Source organism: Euleptes europaea, chromosome 13 (assembly GCF_029931775.1).
Source record: "Euleptes europaea isolate rEulEur1 chromosome 13, rEulEur1.hap1, whole genome shotgun sequence".
Lineage (NCBI taxonomy): Eukaryota > Metazoa > Chordata > Lepidosauria > Squamata > Sphaerodactylidae > Euleptes > Euleptes europaea.
The window spans coordinates 5,707,418-5,728,634 of NC_079324.1; the positions used below are offsets into that span (position 1 = coordinate 5,707,418).

The 21,217-nt window shown below is 46.3% G+C and overlaps 2 protein-coding genes across 2 annotated transcripts in view; one reads left to right on the top strand and one right to left on the bottom strand.

Annotated features, from left to right (window-relative positions):
• ATP7A (ATPase copper transporting alpha) overlaps positions 1-21,217 on the bottom strand; it is a 50,675-nt gene that overhangs the window by 16,643 nt on the left and 12,815 nt on the right. The window contains exons 5-13 of the mRNA XM_056859170.1: positions 19,754-19,917; positions 15,843-16,004; positions 15,367-15,443; positions 14,800-15,025; positions 13,560-13,793; positions 8,660-8,751; positions 8,170-8,297; positions 7,399-7,553; positions 6,893-7,027 (exon numbers count right to left, since the gene is read on the bottom strand). Of these exons, the coding sequence (XP_056715148.1) occupies positions 6,893-7,027; positions 7,399-7,553; positions 8,170-8,297; positions 8,660-8,751; positions 13,560-13,793; positions 14,800-15,025; positions 15,367-15,443; positions 15,843-16,004; positions 19,754-19,917 (1,373 nt within the window). The remainder of the gene's footprint in view (positions 1-6,892; positions 7,028-7,398; positions 7,554-8,169; positions 8,298-8,659; positions 8,752-13,559; positions 13,794-14,799; positions 15,026-15,366; positions 15,444-15,842; positions 16,005-19,753; positions 19,918-21,217) is intronic.
• Positions 1-21,217, top strand: part of MAGT1 (magnesium transporter 1) — a 119,625-nt gene that overhangs the window by 14,688 nt on the left and 83,720 nt on the right. The window lies entirely within an intron of this gene.

A 21,217-nucleotide genomic window follows, 5' to 3' on the forward strand; every position in this document is an offset into this window, starting at 1 on the left:
TGCAGGCACACATGGGACTGCGCAGGCCAGCCACGGAGAAGATTAGCAAAGCTTCTGGAAGAGTTGGCTCCCAAGGAGCGCTCCCCTCCCCCCATCAGTGACCAAGCCTTAATGGCTTTTCCCGCCCAGGAGTCACATGACCGGGGGGTGGGGAGCACTCTTCCCTCAGTTCTCCAATCGCCGCCGCGGGGAGTACACTCTTTTATGGTGCCAGCCCACAGCGGGGAAGGAGGGATGTGTGCCTGCACAGAAGACCACTCAACGAACAACAGTTACAGGTAAGCAACACTATTTTTCGTTTTCGTGGCTTCTGTGCAGTCCCACATGGGAGAATAGCAAGCTCACTTACTGTGGAGGTGGGTGTGTGATGGTCAACGAAATAACGTGTTCAACACTGCTTTCCCCACAGCTGTGTCAGCTCTTGAGTCAACATCCACGGCGTAGTGGTGAATGAAGGTTGTCGGTGTGGACCACGTCGCCGCTTTGCAGATGTCTGCGATGTCAACAGTCAAGGCGAAGGCAGCAGAGGCTGCTTGCGCTCTTGTAGAATGTGCATGCAGGTGAAGAGGGCAGTCTACCCCTGCTGATTGATAAGCCACTCTAATGGCTGATACCACCCATCTGGATAGTGTGTGAGTGGAAACTGCCTTCCCCTTATGTGTCCCCTTAAAACAAATAAACAGGTTGTCATCCTGTCTGAAAGGCTTTGTTCTCTGTAAGTAGAATAACAGTGCTCTACGCACATCCAAGGAATGTAGCTGTTGTTCGGAAGGGGACTGTGGGTTTGGAAAAAAACACAGGTAAGGTGATGTCCTGAGAGAGGTGAAATTTTGATACCACCTTGGGGAGGTATGCTAAACTTGGGCGTAGGACAACCCTATTAGAGAAAAACTTGGTAAAGGGAGGGTCAGCCTGTAAGGCTCTCAGATCACTGACCCTTCTGGCCAACGTAACGGCTATTAAAAATGCAGTCTTATAAGATAATAAAGACACGTCACAGGAAGCCATGGGCTCGAAGGGTCTTGTTGTTAAGTGTGACAGGACTAAGGAAAGACTCCACTGGTGAACTGGAGCTTGTACCTGGGGAAATAAATTCTGTAGGCCCTTCAGAAACTTTTTACAAAGTTTATTAGAAAACAAAGAGAAGGAATCCACGCCGTCATGGAAGGCAGAAATAGCCGCCAGGTGACATTTGATCGACGAGTTAGATAAACCACCGTCTTTCAGGGACAAAAGGTATTTGAACAATTGCGGTAAACGACATCTCTGTGGTACAATGCCCCGAGACAAGGCCCAAGCAGAAAACCTTGTCCACTTAAGTGTGTAAGCTCTCCTAGTGGACGGTTTGCGTGCTGAAAGGAGGACATGGGCCACCCTGTCCGACCATTGTGTCACTGAGTGACCCTCCAGGCTGTTAGGCTCAGTAGGGATGGGTTGTAGTGCAGCACTTGCCCCCTGGTCAGTAGGGAGGGGGAATCTGGGAACCTGACATACCTCAGTTGGGACATGTTCCAAAGGGTGGCAAACCATGGCCTCTTTGGCCAAAATGGGGTTACTATGATTAGGTTGGTTCTGTCCTGGAGGGCCTTCCCTAGCATCCTGGGGATCAGCGGGATAGGAGGGAAGGTGTACATCAGAACTGTTGACCAAGGGAGCTGAAACGCGTCTCCTAGTGATGACGCTTCCCGAGATGCCCTTGAGCAGAACTGAGGGCACCTTGTGTTGTCTTGTGTAGCAAACAGGTCTATTTCTGGCCCACCCCACACCTGGAAGATAGGCTCTAGGAACCTGATAGGGATGGACCACTCGTGGTCCTGGGAAGTATCCCTGCTCAGGGCATCTGCCATAATTTTGGAGCAGCCTGCCATGTGAATGGCCTTGAGGGATATTTGTCGTTCTATAGCCCATTCCCATATGAGGGACGCCTCCCGGCATAAAACTAGGGAATTGGTGCCCCCCTGCTTGTTTATGTAGAACATAGCCGTAGTGTTGTCCGTGGCGATGAGCACAGTTTTTTGAATGAGAATATCTGCAAAAGAAAGAAGGCCAAATCTGATAGCCCTCATTTCCAACAAATTGATATGCAAGGTGGCCTGGTGGGGGGGACATCTTCCCTTAGCTGTAAGGGTTCCACAATGTGCCCCCCAACCTCCCATGGAGGCATCCGTAAATAGCTGGACATCGTGTGAGATGACACCGAAACCAACACCCCTGAGAAGGTTCACTTCCTGCGCCCACCAAGTCAATGAACGAATAACTGTTCTGGGAATAGATAATTTCCCCTTGGGGGTCGACATTGATTCTGAAGGCCCTCAAGAACCAATTTTGCAGGGGTCTCATGCTTAACCTCGCGTATGGGACCACTGCGGTCATGACATGAGTCCCAACAATTTTTGAATCACCACCGCCTTCTGATACCTCTGTGATGTGAAGAACCTCACCAATTTTTGAATGGCCCTAAGTCTAGGTATTGTCAGGAAGGCAGAGTGCCTCTCGGCATCTAGGGTAGCCCCAATGAAGTCTGCCACTCTAGAAGGAGTGAGATGGGATTTCTCTAGGTTGATGATTAAACCCAGGTGTGCCAAGGTGTTGGTCACCGCAGAGAGTCGGCTAAGTCCTGACGAGACCTGCCTACCACCAGCCAGTTGTCAAGATAGGGGTAGATGGTGCAATTCTATAGCGTTAAAAACCCCACTACCTCTGCCATGACCTTCGTGAAAACTCGCGGGGCAGAGGATAACCCAAACAATAAGACCATATACTCATAGGTGACCCCCTGGCATCTAAACCTATGGATTGCAATGTGGAAGTACGCATCTTTGAGATCCACTACTGCAAACCACATGTCAGCCGAAAGGAGGGGTAAGATCTCATGTAGGGATAGCATTCTGAATCTCTTGGTCTGAATGTATTCATTCAGTGCTCTTAGGTCCATAATGGGTCTTTTGCCTCCACCCTTCTTGTTAATCAAGAAGGATCTGGAGTAGAATCCCATTTGTGGTTCAGTGGGCGGGACAACCTGAATCGCTCCCTTCATAAGCAGAATCTGCACGTCTTGCAGAACCTCTGGTGAGATCCTGTCCATTCCCTGACCAAGATTGGCACACGGCGGGGTATCGGAGAATTCTAAGAAGTAACCCGATCTTATGATATTCAAGACCCAGGAGTCATCCGAAATCTGTAACCATTTACTAAAATAAACAAACAGCCATTCGAAGAACATTGGTAACACTGATACAACTGGATATGGCAGTGTTTGGCCAGGTAGTCAGGACACGTTCTTTTTCCTCCTTGGTTGTCACGCGGGGGGTAACCTCCCTTCTTACCGCGACCCTTAGGTGTGAACCTCTTTTCCTGTTGGGCAGCGGGGTAATGGAGGGACTGGGTCTGTTGGTATCCCCACGACTGGGGTATTTTGAATTTCCCAGAATAGTAGGACTGGGATTGTCTGTAGAAGGGTTTAGGCTTATATGAGGGACCACACTGCTGGGTAACCCCTAAGGACTTTGCTGTTGCCTTCTGTTTTCTGAGATTATGCAAAACCTCATCTGTTAAGTCACAGAAAAGCGCTTTAACATCGAAGGGCATATCCTCAATCCTAGCCTTGACATCTGGTGCCAGTGAGGATGCCCGCAGCCAGGAGTGGCGTCTGAGGACTCTGCTTGATGCCATGACCCTACCAGAAGAGTCCGCCATATGGCAGGAGGCTGCAATCTGGTTCTTACCCAGTCTCTGGCCCTCTAACTGGAGGACCTTCAAGAGGGCTCTCTTGTCTTCAGGCAGTGAGTCAAAAACCTCTGATACCCTGTCCCACAGAGACATCTGGTATCTTCTCATAAGGGCCCCAAAGTTGGCAATACAGATACCCAGAGCGGCCGAAGAATAGAGCTTGCGCCCTAGGCCATCTAACTTGCATCCCTCTTTATCAAGGGGTGCTGAGTGGGACCCTGACTTATATTTCGCAGCCAGCACTTTGGTGATAATGGAATTGGGCTGTGGATGCTTATATAGAAACTCAGCCCCCTCCTCATTGATTCTGTATAAATTCTCGATTTTTTTAATCAAGGCTACCACCGAGGCCGGTCTGTGCCAGCTAGCCATCGCCACCTCCTTAATGCCCTAGACCATGGGCAACTTGGCAGGTCCTGCATCAGGGCTAAACAGAACCCCCATAATGGGGTCAGATGGTTTGGGGTCTGCCTGAATGGCTAACAGCCCTAGGGCCTTTGCCATACGAAGCAAGAGTTCAGAAAAAACCCTTAGGTCTTCTGTAGGGGAAACCGGGGTAGGATCTCTCACGGTAGCCTCTGGGGACGGAAGGGAAGTGTCTTCTGAGCACACCTCCGACCCCAGTTCGCCGTCGTCATAACTGACTTCGATGTCGCTGACTTGCCTGGGTCTCGATGTCGAAGCCACCGCTGAAGGCTGCTCCTCGGCGCCGACTGCTGTCGAAGTCGAGGGGAGAGGATCAGCAAACTCCGGATCAAGTATCGGACCAGCCGATGGCGTGGGTTCCCTGTGGCGTCAAGGAGGGTTGACGTCAAGCGGTGGGGGTTGGAGAGCTGTGCGATGTCGGTGGCCCGTAACAGAGTTGCCTCGACGTCGATGGTAAGCTTCGGTGTCGATCTGGCAGTAATTTTCGGCGTCGACCTGGCGTTGGTACTAGCCGACGTCGTACTGGCGCCGAGGGTCAAAATACCCAAACTGCGGGTACCAGGGGGGAGGACAGTATCCCCATGGACCCCAGTCCTAATATGGGACACGATCCCGACGGTACCTCTCTGTCGTCAGGGATTCCTCTGGGTCGGAGATAACAACCTCGTGGACCTCCTTGACTTCATCCTCCGACGAGGAGAATTGAACCTCCAACCCCAATGGCGATAGGGTGTGAGGGCACCTTAAGGCAGGTGCAACAGCACTCTGCAGGTGATGGTGCGGGCTCCGGCCCCATTCCGCAGGAGGCGTTGAGCCTCTACTCGATGGTGTACGGCGTCGTGGCGAGGAGGATGCCTGCCTCGGGGACCCGGATCCCTTTCGAGAAGGAGCTTGATGTCTCGGTGATTTCTCCTCGATGCCGACCTCCCTCTCAGGCGCGCTCGGGGTCAGTGCACTCGACGCCGATGGGGCAATCCTCAAGGCGGAGGTCTCCGGTGTAGACCGAATAGAATATCCCCCTTTTTTTGCTTTGGGAGAGGACGGATTCTTCTTCTTGTCCTTGTGCTTTTTGTTGGTGGTTCGGACATGGCCCTAGCGTCCCTAGGCATCTGGGAGGTTCCTCTCTTGGACGAGGTAGCTGGGGAATCTAGGGAACTTGGTCTTGGAGTCTGATCCGGGCGGAGGGACTTTTCATAGAGAGCCACCATTAATTTCTTTGCTCTGTGTAGTGCGTAAATAACGCGCAGGCCTTGCACACCACCGCCACATGCCCCTCGCCCAAACATAAAAGACAGTCTTGGTGCTCACCTGACGAAGCCATTTTTGTACCGCACGTGCGGCACTTTTTAAATAAGGCCATATCCATACACTCTTCCTAAGTTTTCGAGGTAAAATTCTCTGAAAACTTTTACCTCAGTCAGTAGATACGCTGAAGCTCAATTTTTCGCTGTTCTCTCCGCGGCGGCAGAATGAGAACTGAGGGAAGAGTGCTCCCCACCCCCCGGTCATGTGACTCCTGGGCGGGAAAAGCCGTTAAGGCTTGGTCACTGATGGGGGGGAGGGGAGCGTTCCTTGGGAGCCGACTCTTCCAGAAGCTTTGCTAATCTTCTCCGTGGCTGGCCTGGGACTGCACAGAAGCCACGAAAACGAAACTAATAATATATAGTAACACCAATTATATATACCCATGGAACATCTCAAATTCTCAGGTAAGTGTTCTGAAATAAGAACTCACAGGAAAGTTTACAAAGTCAAGATTCAACAATCACAAAGAGTTGTGAATAATGTAATAACATAAATGATGTTAAATCTTCTTATAATAAACACATCTTGTGAAAACCCAGCAAAGATGAAAAGACGGGTCTTCTAGAAGAAATCTGTTTCATCATGTGACTTCATCAATTTCTTATGCCTCAGAACATATATGTGCTAAATAACATCTTGTAGCTCACAGCTTACATTTATCATATTTTCTATTATGGGTCCTTGACAATGTTCCAGAGCCGGATACTTGAGGCAGGCTAAAGGGAAGGAGGCACTCAAGGATGGCAACAGCTGGCAGCAAAGGCTGGCAGAAGCCAAATACCAGCTGGAAGCATCCGTACCCACCACCTGGAGGGAGAGAGGGATGCATGCACACCTGAAGGCACAGGATACAGGGGCAGGGGGGAAGGGCTTGCCCTCTGGGGAATGCCAGTTAACGGAGCATTACTGGATATTCCAGTGATGGATAAAGAAAACTTTTGTATGTGTGTCAAGTGTCGTCAAGTCGCAGCTGACTTATGGCAAGCCAGCAGGGTTTTCAAGGCAAGAGATTAACATAGTTGGTTTGCCATTGCCTGTCTCTGCCTAGCATCTCTGGTATTCCTTGGTGGTCTCCCATCCAAGTACTCACCAGGGCTGACCCTGCTTAGCTTCTGAGATCTGTCAAGACCAGGCTAGCCTGGGCCATCCAGATCAGGGCTAAGAAAGTTTTTACAGTACATTTTTCAAGAAAACCGGATCACTGCCTGATAGTGAAGGGTGTTTATTTTTTAAAAGCACACAGATGGAAAAAAGGAGCAGTTCTACTTGCTACATCTGAAGATTATCTCACATGTTCAGTGACATTTGCTATTACCATAATACAGATGTTTAACCACTGAAGGCATATATAGACTGTATAATAGATACCAAACAGATCTGCAGTTTACCAGATATCTACCACAAAACATTTCAGAATAACTAAGTCACTTACAAGAAAATAGGTTTCCACGATCTCAAAATCGACAAATCCAATCACTACCCAGGCAAAAAGTGTAACCACAGAAACACCAACAATAAAAGGAACGAAGTAGCCACTAAGTTTGTCTGCAAACTGCTGAATTGGGGCCTAAAAAGAAGAGAGAAAAGGATTTAACCCATTCTTGTCAGTCCTCTTTATGGTGTGAGGAGTCTCTTCTGGGAGCCTCTTTCTGCATCTCTTTCTACAGATGAGTAATTTCTATTTACATTTTATGAAGTTTTGCTGTAGCAGGACTTGATGCACCAATCTGGATTGATTTGCTGTCCAGCACACCAAGCAATGGGATCAGGGAACAAGCCACCCATCCCGAAGGGTACTTAAGTGTGCATTGATGCCAATGGGAATTAAACACACACAGTTAAAATTTAAGCCACGTATTTGCTGTACTGAGTCACGGCAAAAAACTAAAATGAGATGGAAACTTTGCTTCCAAATTTATTGTAATTGACTGAAAGAACCTTTGAGGTCTGAGCTTCTTCCACAAGTCTGACGATCTGGGAAAGAGTGGTATCAGCTCCAACATGAGTTGCAGAGATCAGTAGGGACCCATTCTGATTAATGGAACCTGCAATGACTGTACTACCAGGTTTTTTAGTTACTGGCATTGCTTCGCCTGCATAAAACAGAAGTAAACACATATAAGTAATCACACAAGAAGGATCTGACCAAGGTGGGGCCATCCAGTCCAGCATCCTGACTCACACAACAGCCAAACCAGTTCCCTTGGAAGTCCAACAACAGGGCCCAGAGGCCCAGCCCTTCCCCAGATATTGCCTCCTGGCACATCTATTAAGAGGTTGACTGCCTCTGAACATGGAGGCTCCCTTTAGTCACCATAGCTAGTAGCCACTGACAGACCTCTCAGCTATTTATGTTTGGAGCCATCACTACATCTTTTGGCAGTGAATTCCACTTTTTAATAACTTGTCGTGTATAGAAGTATTTCCTTTTGTTCGTCCTGAATCAACTGCCCATCAACTTCACTGGATGCCCCTTCTAGTATTTTGAGAGATGGGGAAAAAGTTCTCTGTTCGCTCTCCCTATCCCATGCATAATTTTTATAAACTTCTATCATGTCCACATGACTGGGGAACTCTTGAAATGTGTGCATTTTCCTGTTTCTCCCAAATCCTAAGATTTAGCTATTAAGATACAAACACTCACATAAGAAAGAAAGCCAGCCATTTCCGCAGCGCTCTTGGAAATAAATATAAAGCAATTCAGCTTGCCTGTGATGAGTGATTCATCCACCATAGAATGCCCTTCAATAACACGACCGTCTACTGGAAATTTGCCTCCCGGGACCACTTTGACAATGTCACCACGCTGAACCAGTTCAACATCAACTTGTTCTTCACTGAGGAAGCAACGTAAAAACAGAATCGAGCTAATGATGTCACCAAGGCGTTTCAATGTTGCTCATTTTTGCACATCATGCTACTCTAACCCTCTTTGATACCCACCTCTGCCATCAAACCTTCGGTCTAATTTGTTACTCCTGATCACTCAACTGAAATGAAGCCCCTGCACCCTTGCCCCCCTCTTTGTTTTCTCTCCTCACAATTTAGACTGCAAGTTGACCAGGGCAGGGATCTGTCTCCTGTGCTACCCTACAAAGAATCAGGTGCTACATAGAAAAATAAATAAGCACAGAATATTATGCTGCATTATCCTTGCCTTCATTCCTTAACTAAACATTAAAAAGTCAAAGCATAATACCTCACAAGGCTGTTGTCTGGGCCTAAGGTAACAATAGTGGCCTCTGTTGCCTGCAGTGAAATTAATTTTGCAAGGGCTTCTGATGTTTTACCCTAAAAAAAGAGAGAGCGACATTTGGCATTCAAGTAGCATTTAAGAGCCACTGCAAGCTATGAAGTTGCACATAACAACTGTAAACTACAATCTAGTCAGGAAAGAGACTTCACAGATTTTAACTAATTTATAAGCAAATCCCCCCTCATCTGGATAGCCCAGACTAGCCTGATCTCGTCAGATCTCAGAAGCTAAGCAGGGTCGACCCTGGCAAGTATTTGGATGGGAGACCTCCAAGGAATACCTGGGTTGTGACAGGGAGGCAAGCAATGGCAAACCCCCTCCGAATGTCTCTTGCCTTGAAAACCCTACAGGGTAGTCATATGTCAGCTGTGACTTGAAAGCATAAATAAATAAATAAATAAATAAATAAATAAATAAATAAATAAATAAATAAATAAATAAATAAATAAATAAATAAATAGGCAAAAAAATCTTTCTGTTATTGATTTGGGGGTACAGACATGCACACGCTCTCTGGTTTGGTGGCAGCATGCATCCCAAGGCCTTTATTTCCAGGGCAGTTAATACATGTTTAAGCGACTCTGTCTCACTTGGAATGCCCCCGGTTCCTACAAGCAGCTCCTGTATTGGGGAGTTAAGTAGCTCAGGACTACTCAGGATCAACAGAAGAAGTAGACATGAGCTAAAAGGTCAGATGAGCAAAGAATAGGCAATAAGGTTGGAGCCTCTATAGCAGGGGTGTCAAACTGGTGGCCCAGGGGCCACATATGGCCCCCGGAGGGCTTTTGTCCGGCCCGCAGAGGTAAGGGAGCTAGTCCCCCTTTCCCCCCTCCCCATAGCTTTTCTGGGCTTCCTGGGGCTGGCAATGGCCCCGCTCGCCTGTCTACAACCTCCCCCCTCCCTTTCCAGGTTTGCACGGGCCAGATTGCCCCCCCCCCCCGCGCTTGTCTAAAACCTCCCCCTCCCTTCCCAGGCTTGCACGGGCCGGATTGGGTCCCCCGCGCTTGTCTAAAACTTCCCCCTCCCTTCCCAGGCTTGCATGGGCCGGATCGGGGCCTGCACACTTGTCTAAAACCTCCCCCCTCCCTTCCCAGGCTTGCATGGGCCGGATCAGGGCCTGCGCCATCCTGAAGCCTCCCCCTCTCTTCCCAGGCTTGCACGTGCCATCCTGAAGCCTCCCCCCTCCCATCCCAGGCTTGCACGGCCGGATCCGGGCCCGCAAACCTGCCTGAAGCCTCCCCCCGCCCCGTCCCTGGGTGTGCAGGGCCAGAACGCCCTGCAAGCGCAGCCAAGATCCTTCCCCCTCCCTCTTTGTCTTTCTGTCCCTCTTTCATTCTTTTTCTTTCTCTTCTCACTTTCTTTCTCTCCCTCTTTCTTTCTCTCTTTATCACTGTTTCATTTCTCCCTTTTTCTGTCACTCTATCTCCTTTTTTCTTTCTCTACCTTTCTGTACACCATCCCTCCCTTTCCTTCCTTCCTTCCTTTCTTGTCTGACTTCTGTCTTTCTCTCTCTCCCACTCCCCCCTCCCTTTCCCCCTCTCCTCTGTTTCACTTTTTCTGGCTCTTTCTCCCTCTTTATTTCTCTTTCTCTTTTCTCTCTTTCTCCCTGTCTTTCTGGACTGGGAGAGAGGTGCAGGCTCACCAGTCAAGGCAGCTAGCCTTCCCTTAATCCAGATCTGAGCTGGTAAGTTTGCTGTGGGCTTGCCAGCCAAGGCACCCCCACCCCACCCCCATCCAGGTCTGGGCTAGTGAGGCCACTGCAGGTTCGCCAGCTCCCTGGTTTAAATTTTTTAACGGAATTAATGGCAGGGACTAGAGATACAAACTTCATAGAAGACACTTTCAAAGTCAATTAATGATTTTTTTTACTTTATTTTTTTACTTAAAATACAAACATACTTTACAAAATAACAATAAGACCGTTAAATAAAAGAAAATCTGTAAGAATGTTATTGTTGTAAACTTGTTTGTGTTTTAAGTAAAAAACAATATCATTAATTGACTTTGCCTGTGTCTTTTGTAAAGTTTGTATCTTCAGTATCTAGCATTGCATATGCTATTTATTTATGCGCACATGGCCCGGCCAAGTGACATTTACGTTATATCCGGCCCTCCTAACAAATGAGTTCGACACCCCTGCTCCATAGGAGAAGTCGGTAAAATCTCCCCTAGGGTCAAAGCTACTGTTCCTGTTGATGACAATCAACTGTTCCCGTTGATCCAAATCTGGCAGCAAACTGGATCAACCAAGAACCTGCAAATTTGTTACTTGGCCCCCTGAAGATCTGTTTCCTAACAGGACAGGTGGGTAATGAAAATGCAATTACTTAACAGCTGGCCAGAATGTCAACCAAAGTGCCTAACTGAACATTTAAGTCAGCAGCTAGAAAAACCAGCCTCTCAGGTTGTAACAATTCTACTGGTAAATAAAAATGCTCTAAATGGATTAAGAAGGCTGTTTCCTTATTGGGGAGGCACATAAACATAAAATAGGGCAAGTTCTGCATGGCTGGACTAAATTAGAACAGAAAGAACAATCGATGGAAGCGATATAAGGAATGTGCATTCTTGGTTCAAAGAACATGAAATACAAAAGCTTATCCTCCATTAGGCCTTTGTTTTTGTCCCAGGGCTGTCTTCTATATCTCATTAAACAACTCCACACAGGTACCTTTTGCCAGGTTAAATTCTCGGATGAAGGCCACTTAACACCAAAAATTCTCACCTTAAAAGGAGTAAAACAAGGCTGCGTTTTAGCCTATTTAACCTATTTTTAGCCGATCTTTTTAACCTATTTTTAGCCGATCTTCCAAAGATTTTTAACCTAATTGATGGTCATTCCCCTAAGTTTGGAAATTTGAAAATCCCACTGTTACTCTATGCCGATGACGCTGCTATTTTATCTTTTACAAGGGTCGGCCTATTAAGACACCTACAACTGTTCGATGATTATTGCAAACAAAACAAATTGCAAATCAATTATGCCAAAACCAAAATCTTAGTTTTCACCAAAAGATGGCACCTTTCAAAATGGTCCATTGATAATGTACCAATAGAGCAGGTCAAGTCTTTTAAATATTTGGGCCTCACTTTTAACTACAACTTAACTTGGACAAATCACAGAAATAATGCCATCATCTTAGCTAAATATTCAGCATCACAGATTAAACGTTTTTTTTTTACTTAAAAGGGAACCAATATGTACCCGCAGCTATTCACATTTTTACAGTTAAGATATTGGCACAACTTCTGTACGGAATACCTGTTTGGATAGAAGCACTGAATAAAAATTTGGAAGCTGTACAGACTTCCTTCCTCTGGCAAATACTAGGACTTCCTAGCTGCATCCCATTCCAATCTATCCTTAGTGAAACAGGAATGATGACTTTAGAGACCAAAGCTTGGCTCTTAACCTTTAAATATTGGATTAAGATTCATTTTTCTCCAAATGAAAATCGTCTTACTCCCTTCCTATTAAAAGAAGCTGTAGATACAGAATGGTTCACACTTATCCCACACAAACTGAAAATCTTGGGATTAGATATAGACAATTTCTTGATGCTGGATAGACAAACCATTTTCCGAGTTATCAAGCAAAGACTACTTGACCATGAAAGACAAACAATTCTGCCCACAACTCCTTTGTCTTGTTCTCCATCCAAATTGGGTCTTTCTCCCAATTTTGGATCGCTTTAGGGTTACTTTTATTTTTTAAGTGAGCCCTCTCTCTGCAGGGCTTTTATGTTAGCTAGACTAAACGCCTTCCCATCGGCGGTTTTATTCGGGAGATTTAGTGGTACCCCTTTGGAAAAGAGAATTTTGGGCTGTGGCTTGAACCAGATAGACTCCATCTATCACATTTTATTGGAATGCGAAATGCTAGTGGACCTACGCACTAAATTTTTAATGCCACTAATTCTGGATAGGAATTCTTCCCTCCACTCCTTGTTTCATGTTTCTGAAGCAAGCTTTAATGATAAAAATTAAAAAAAAAAGATAATAGCTGCTATTTCTGTTACTTGTAGACACTCATTTTTTATATATACCTTATATCCACTGTATTCCGGCATACCCCATTTCATTCATGTCTATTGATAGACTTTGATATTGATGTTTTGCTATTTTGACTAATTCTGGAATACCTGGAACGATCTTATATGCCAATAAAGGTTTTTTAATTTGAATTTTGAATTTGCCCCAGAGCTAGGATGGAAAACAAAATACAACCAGGGAAACTGACAAATTTGGTATACCAGATGTCCTGGAGTAGGATAACATCATAGGATTTTAATTTGGGGGCAAGTTCTAGATTCAGGGGCTCCTCCCCTCTTCCCTACCCATCCTGCAATATTCCAAGACCTGGCTTTAAAACAGTTTTCTCAGAGTTCCCTAAACATTGTTAAATGTCCGGACACAAACATTTGAGTACCTGACATGAGGCATGAGAGGGGGCAGAGGTGGGTTATTGTGAGCCTCCATGCATCCCTCGGCAAGTTCATCAGGATCCAGGCATCTCAACACCTGACAGTCTAAATCTAAATGTTTTTGGTGAGACTCCAAATTTAGACCACTTGGGAAAAGGCCAGGCAAAGATGTGTGCTTCATGCCCTGGAGTTGTTGGGGAATTAAGGATATCTGAGTGTGATGGACTGACGTTAGCCACCGGTTCCCTATTGTTAACGAAATTAATTTGTCATTTAATGTCTTAAGCTTAACCAGCATGTGTTGTTGGCTACAAGTGTCATGTAACTGACTTAACTGCTAGGAAGAAGAATGGCTGCAACTATTTTGGAAAGATTTTAGCTCTTTCCTCCACATCAGATAATAAGCCTTTCCTGTTTACCTTTGCTACATGCTCCAGCCACCGCCCCAGCGCAATGAAGACGAAGAGCATTGGTGGTGTGTCAAAGAATGTCACTGGATTGACCTTTGCCTTCTCAAACACGGCAACCAGAAGAACCACCAAGGAGTAGGCAAAGGCAATGGTGGTTGCCAAAACAATCAGTACATCCATATTGGCAGTCCGATGCTTCAGGGCTCTGTATGCTTGGATGTAGAAATGCCAGCCTCCAAACAACTGCAAGAACAGCAGCAACAATTACATTGCACTGCTATATACAGAGTATCCTGCACATGCACTGGTCAAAACTATTCTTTTGAAAGTCACCACAAATTTGTGAACATAGAATCATAGAGTTGGAAGGGACCACCAGGGTCATTCTAGCCCAACCTCCTGCACAATGCAGGCAATTTACAATTACCCTGCCCCCCAACCCCCAGTGACCCCCACTACATGCCCAGAAGATGACCAAGGTGAGTTCCCTCTCATCATCCTCTCATCATCTGCTTAACAGCCTTTCTCCTACTGGGTTCAACCACCAGAGGTCACTGGGGGGGTGTTATTTCTTACTCAGTCAATCAGTGACACAGTGAGGAGGAAATCGCCCTGCAGCCCAGCCTTGAGAAAGCAAACACACAGCAAGAGCCAAAGAAAAAAAATTATTTGTTATCAAGGGAGAAACAACCCAATCCCAGGGTAACTGTCCAATCGTATGCAGTTGCTACAGCCTAAAACCTTGGGAATCCAGGGGCTTAGAGTGCTGCATCTCTGCAGAGGATGGTCCTGAGAGTGCAGACCCCCCCATGAGAAAGCCAGACTCCTTCCATCAGCCCACCTGGCTCCTCCCCACTCAAACTAACAGTCATCCAGCTGAAGGAGAGAGAAAGTGGCCCCTTTCCTTCAGAAATAGCCGCCACTGCTGCTAACTTGCTATCTGGAAACAAACATGCATTGCTATTTTCAGTTTTCTATGGGAAGGGGTAAGAATATGGGATTAGCACTCACTGCCATATTCTAGGAAGGGGAATGATGTAATGAAAACAGGCACGTAACTAAGAGTTTTGTTTCAAACCCTACTGCTGGCAAGCATGGGCAATGCTGATCCAAAGGGGGTTGATAGACAAATGGAAGCTTGGCAAACAACCTTTCAGCAATATCATTCAAAAGAAATTCTGATTTCTTAAACAGAACACAATCTGCAGACAGGATATTTAAGCACTACCATTTAACACACTGTACTTGCCTGTACAGGGACACACAGTAAAAAGGAAAGCAAATTCATCACTGACAATCCAGGACAGATCTGGCGCTCCAGGAACATTGATGAGTGATACACTTCTATTTCATCGTGGGTCATGTTTGCTTGCTTGTGCATAGCTGACAAGTGACTGTCCATGACCATCATGTAAATCATTAACCCCATTACAGGGATGCAGAAAATCAGGCTGATGACAAAAGACCGCTTCCACCTTGTGACATGAAAGAAGATGTGCAAAAAAGTCATCAAATCATGAGAAATTATGCAGAGCTTGAAAGGCAAGACTGTGGATTCTGGGGCAAATCAGGGCATCTACCATTGTTCTACTGACAAGGAGACACTTAGGATGTTATGTGGCACAAACTTGTCAGGGCTAAAGGCCACGTACAAGCTCACTGCCAGAGATCTAACAAAATGTAATACTGCCCCTACAAGGACATGACGTCTTGAACATGACTGCTGTATCTATCAAACTATTTACTAGCAACATTTATAAATAAATTCCCCATTTCAGTCTTAGAAGATTAAAACAAGGATTAAAATAATACTTACTGTCTTATTTCTTGTTTGTGATCTAAGTGACTGGCAGATCTATCCTTCTTTACAAGGGAAGCATTAAACCCTAAACTCTAGAAGAAGATCAATAAAATATTTTAGTATACCAGAGTTACACAAACATCTCACTTGAAAGTTGAGGAGGTACATAGGGTGGGCGTAGGGGAAAAAAGCTTCCTACAGAAAAGAAATTCAAGTATTCAGGTATCTGGAAAAAGAGCTGCAAGCGTCCAAGTTAAAGTGTTAAAGATTCTTCGCCTTCTACTGGAGCATCTGCATATTACATGCTCACAGGGCCCTGTTTGTCTTAATAATGCACCCCCCCCCCGCCCACAATGGGCCCAACTAGCTCCAAACTTCCTGTTCAGGACACTGCCCAAAGTTACATTTCTTCCAGGGGAGTTTACCCCTTCCAGTTAACTTTTTTTTTTTTTTTACAAAAGCTTCCTAAATCCACTCATAAGAAGACTTACCTCTATGATCTGTAAAATATCCCGAGGGCCAACAATCTCAGGATCATACTTAATATGGGCTTTGTTGGTTGCAAGAGCCACTGAGACGTACAAAACCCCTTTCTTTTTCATAAGCGTTGATTCTATTTTATGAACACATGAGGCACATGTCATTCCTCTCACCTGTGAACAACACACACTTTTATGGTTGGCTGAACAGAGTGTCTCGATCAATAATTTTGCATGCATTATTAGTGAAGCTGAGAAAACAGAGATGGCCATTTTCCAGAATACAGATGGCTTCTACTGACTTCACTGTTTTGATTCTACAATTGTTTTATTGTAATGTTTTAATTCATATACAGGTTGAGTATCCCTTATCCGAAAATCCAAGAACCGGAATGATCCAAAATCTGAAACTTTTTGAGTCGGATTGCCCCTGGCCCCACCCCAATGGAGAGCTCTCTTGGGCCCAAGAAGACTTACTGCGGAAGGACAGGGAACCACTACCATCTTGACACAGCCTGGCTCGGAGGCCAGCCGCAACCCTGGGCCAGTTGCTGGCAGCCCCCTGGAATTCCAGGCTGCAGAACAAGGCCCTGGGACTGAGACACAGCCAGGAGCATTCTCGGCTGCCAGAGGAGGTGGGACCTCAAGTCACTAGACCCCCTGTGAAGGCTGAGAAGAGCTCAGCTGGAGCAGGCAGCAGCCGAGAAGGGAAGAGAGAGACCGACACCGATGGCCTGACAGGCAAGCCCAACTGGCCCAACGACTGGAAACCCCGTTGTTGCCCATAGGGAATGAGTGGAGGGGGAGGTGGTCTCTGGAATCTGGGTTGAAAGGAAGTGCCCCTATAACCATAGCGTGGTCTATGGAAACTGCCAGGTACTTGGACAGATACCCCCATGTACCTGGCATCTTGTTTCTCTTTCTTCAACTGGCTGAGAATGTCATTAGTAGTGGCTGCAAACAGATCCTTGCCGTCAAAGGGTAAATCCTCGATGGTACTTCTCACGTCATGGGACAGAGCAGTGGAGCGGAGCCAAGCAAACCTGCGTAGGGAGACCGAGGCAGCCATGCCCCTAGCAGCTGATTCAGATGCGTGTCTACCAGCGTTCATTTGGTGACGTGCTAATTGAATTCCTTCTGATATCACTATTTTAGCCAGCGACTTTTGCTCGTCAGGTAAGTCACTCAGGTAAGCAGACATCTTTTCCCATAAAAATAGATGATAGGCTGACATTATTGCTTGATAGTTTCCAATTCGGAACCCAAGCGCCTCTGCAGAGTATGTTTTCCTGCTAAGAACATCTATACGCTTGCTGTCTTTGTCAGACGGTGAGGAATGGCTGCCCAAACGTTTATTTTGAGACTCGGCTACAATCACTGATGAAGGAGCTGGGTGAGAAAACAAAAACTCACATCCTGAAGGAAGGACCTTGTACATGCCGTCTACTTTCCTAGATGTAGATGGGGTGGTGGAAGGACTCTCCCAAACCTTTTTGGCCATGTCCATAAAGTCCTCCAGCACTGGAAAGGCTGTAGACGTGGAGGCTTGGGAAAAAAGAGGAGATAATTTTTTTTCTTTTGGCTTAGGAACAAGTGACTTGGCATCGAGTCCCAAAGCCTTAGCTGCTCTGGTCATTTGTTCTGAAAATTTAGAAATTTCTTCCCCAGAGGGGCCAGGCAGCTAGTCACCAGTAGATAGATCTGGTGTAGACTCAGACGGCTCATCCAAACCTAATTCAGAGCGAAGTGACTGCATCTTGCTCCGATTCCGGATTGAACTGCAACTGCTGATCCAAGAGAGGTACAGCCTCTTGTGTAGCTAAAGGCTGCATTTGGTCACCAGACCAGGACGGAAACTGTTGAGGTTGTTGGAAATGCGGACCCCACTGTGGGTAGGGGTATCCTTGCCAGGGAGCTGCTTGAATTGGCCCATACCACTGGGGGGGCCACCACTGAGACATTGGAGGCATAGCTTGTTGCTGTGATCCCATGGAACCAGTAGCTGGAACCGGTTGATCATGGTGAGATGAATGAGAAGAGCCCTGGATCTCCTTTAAAAACAGATCAGGCAGGTCAACCTCCGAATCCGATGACTCTTTCTCAAAATGAGGGGAGGGGGTACGAAGAGGAGGAGGAGTACGTTCGTCCTCCCTAGTAATTGGATCGGTAGAACTCTTGGAAACGGATGCCTTCGGTTCCTATGATTTTTTTAGTTAAGTGCTTGGTCTTAGCTCGCGCCTTCTTTGGGAGTGGTTCGGAAGCGCTCCTGCCTCTCTCTGTGGTAGGTGAACGGGGGCGGGACCTGGGAGCGGGTGCAGGGGTTGGATCCGAGCACGCGGAACCGACTGATTTGGAACGCACTGAATGGTCTCGCTCAGCCGATGACTTCGAGGCCGGCATTTGAGATCCAGACAGAACCTTCTCATAAAGCCAAGCTTTCAACCGGGAGGCCCTGTAAGCCCGGGCCTTCGGTGTGAACTGCAAACAAATTTTGCAGGCAGTCACATTGTGGGACTCACCCAGGCAGAACACGCAGAGCGAATGTTCATCTGTTTTAGTCATTTTAGTGTAGCACTGCAGACACTTTTTGAACAGAGCTGCCTGCGCCATTACCGTAATGTTCGTTTTTTTTTTTTTAATTTTAGATGAAAGAAACGAGAAGCTGCAAGAAGAACGTCCTTTCTTCCCGGCGGCAAAGAACGAACTGGGTAGGGGGCGCCGTGACGCCGCGTCATAGGGCGGGAAGGCGGACGCATGCGCAATGGCGTACGGTGCCCCCTATCGGATTTTAAGAAGCTAGAAGAATCCTTTCCGAGGTTGGCCTGCGCAAGCGCAGTCCCAATGTGGGACTGCACAGAAGACCGCAGACAAACATAGGAAGCCCCTGGGGTAACGGGGAGGCCTTGAGGAAAAAGGGATAAATAGGGAAAGGAAACACCAGCTGGGGGAGAAACGGTGACAAGGAGGGGGAAGAGGGTGTGGCTGGGCATGTGTTACTCACTGTGTTTTTCAATATTCCAAAATCTGAAATGCTTCTGGTCCAAAACATTTCAGATAAGGGATACTCAACCCGTAATGCCTCATGCACTGTGGTAGAAGAGTGGCATATATATAAGAAATATAGAAATCTAAACATGCTGTAAGAATTTACACCCAGCTCGCCAGCAAAGAGCACTGTCGGTCTTCTAGTACACTTAATTTGCATTAGCAGTACAGGGAAAGGTCTACTTGCACAGTCTATACTAGCTGGCACACCAATCGTGTATACATTTCCTATGGCAAACCTGGAGGTTAGGGACAACCAGAGCACATTTCTGCCTATGTTACTTCCCCAGTATCATTGATACCAGTATTTCCCACAACTCCCAAGCGAGAAAGTAAGGCTCACGTTTTGTGGGCCAAACTAGACGTGACAGCTTCCTTGTGTCTGACACAAGGATGACCCCACCATTTTAAAGCCTAAAATAGGCCATTAAAAATGCAGTGGAGGGACGGGGCACTCCCCACTTCACCACCTTTTCAAGTGCCAGAACAGCTGCAGGGCATGATAAATTATGCCCTATCAATTGAGCTTCCCATCCCACACTGTAGCAAAGGGTTATTTGCTTTGGAAGATGCAGATAAAACACTGGCCAAGTGAGGCCATTACACTATTTACAACAAAGCGAAATGGATGGTGGCCACGCTTGAGGGAAGCACCACTGAAGCCCACGGGACTTACTTCTGAACAAACACGCACAAGAGCAGGCTCTGCGTCCATTCACCACAGGCTTCTGCTCTAACAATAAAGGGATCTGAACAAAAACTTATTTGCCCACCAAGGCTACCTGTGTGTGTACAAAAAAAGCTTGCTAGAAACTTGAATTACAAACAGCAAAATGCAACTGGTGATGGATTTGTTTTTGTTAAAATAATCTGCTTACAACAAGTTCCAGGATGCCATCTCCTTCACCATAGTCCTCCAAAACTGTAGCTCCAAATCCAAGCTCTCGAATCAATTCTGCAACAGATGATGGCTGGATGACAGAAGGATCGTACCTCACTTCTGTTTTTCCAGCCATCAATGCAACAAGTACAGAGTGTATTCCTAGGAACAAACACACACCGTGCAAAATTTAGTGAACCACTGATGATGGCAGCGTGCAAAGGATAGAGTGAACCAGATAAACATGCTCAGAGCTATCTACATCCTATTTACAGCTATTTACATGTCATGTACCCCTGGGGCAGCTCCCCTCTTCCCAGCAGAATCTTTTATCTGTGCCTACCTACAGGTCTGTAAAGACTGCCAATACCTCTTCATGGGCTTTTCCCTATGGAACACCCTTACACCACCTTAGTTTCTATGAAGGTGTAAGATGGCACTTTTTAGGAGAACAAACGGGGTAATTAATAAGAAGACTGGCTGTTTATTCTTTATCCAGCTATTATGGATGTTTAAGGCTTTGATATATTAAAATTCATTTGTTTTCAATCTTTTTGAAAGCTGCAACAAGTACATTTTAGAAGAAAAAAGTAGATAAAATATTTTAAATAAATAAATACATACCTATGGCTGTGAAATATAACAGACAGCAACGACGACAATCAGCAGAAATGTATGGCATCAAATAGACAAGTAAGGCCCTTGAGCAGATCAAAAATTCATGGCTACGATAGATACTTCCGCAAATTCAGAAAAACAGCCCAGATCAGCAAAAAACCATAAAACGTTAAAGGGGTAGAAAACAAAACTATACAATTGGTTCTTGTAGGTTATCTGGGCTGTGTAACCGTGGTCTTGGAATTTTCTTTCCTGACGTTTCGCCAGCAACTGTGGCAGGCATCTTCAGAGGAGGTATTGAAGAGGTATTGGCAGTCACTCCTCTGAAGATGCCTGCCACAGTTGCTGGCAAAACGTCAGGAAAGAAAATTCCAAGACCACGGTTACACAGCCTGGATAACCTACAAGAACCAATGAACTCTGACCGTGAAAGCCTTCGACAATATTTTAAAACTATACAACTTTTGCTTCTGCAATGACAGACACCCCAATCACAAGACAGCTACTTCATGGCCAAAATTTGTCAAGGAAGCCGATCACAACAGTGAGGCATTCACTATTACAAGGTGTCGCTTTGCCAAGCCAGAAAGACACTGCCGGAGTGACAAAGGTGGGGAGGGAGGAGAAACAGTGGGGGTGGAGGAGTGAGGAACTGGGTGGGAAGAGAAATGGTCCAAAAGCCAGAGGGGGGGGGAGAGGAGGATGAAAGTGGGTGGGTGGGATTTCCACTCCCAGTTCCTGCATGCTCCCCTCTTGTAATTAACTGTCAGGCCTGTATTTTAGTTACTTTGTATCTCAGTTACTTTGTATCTCAGTTACTTTGTATTTCAATTACTTTGTTTTG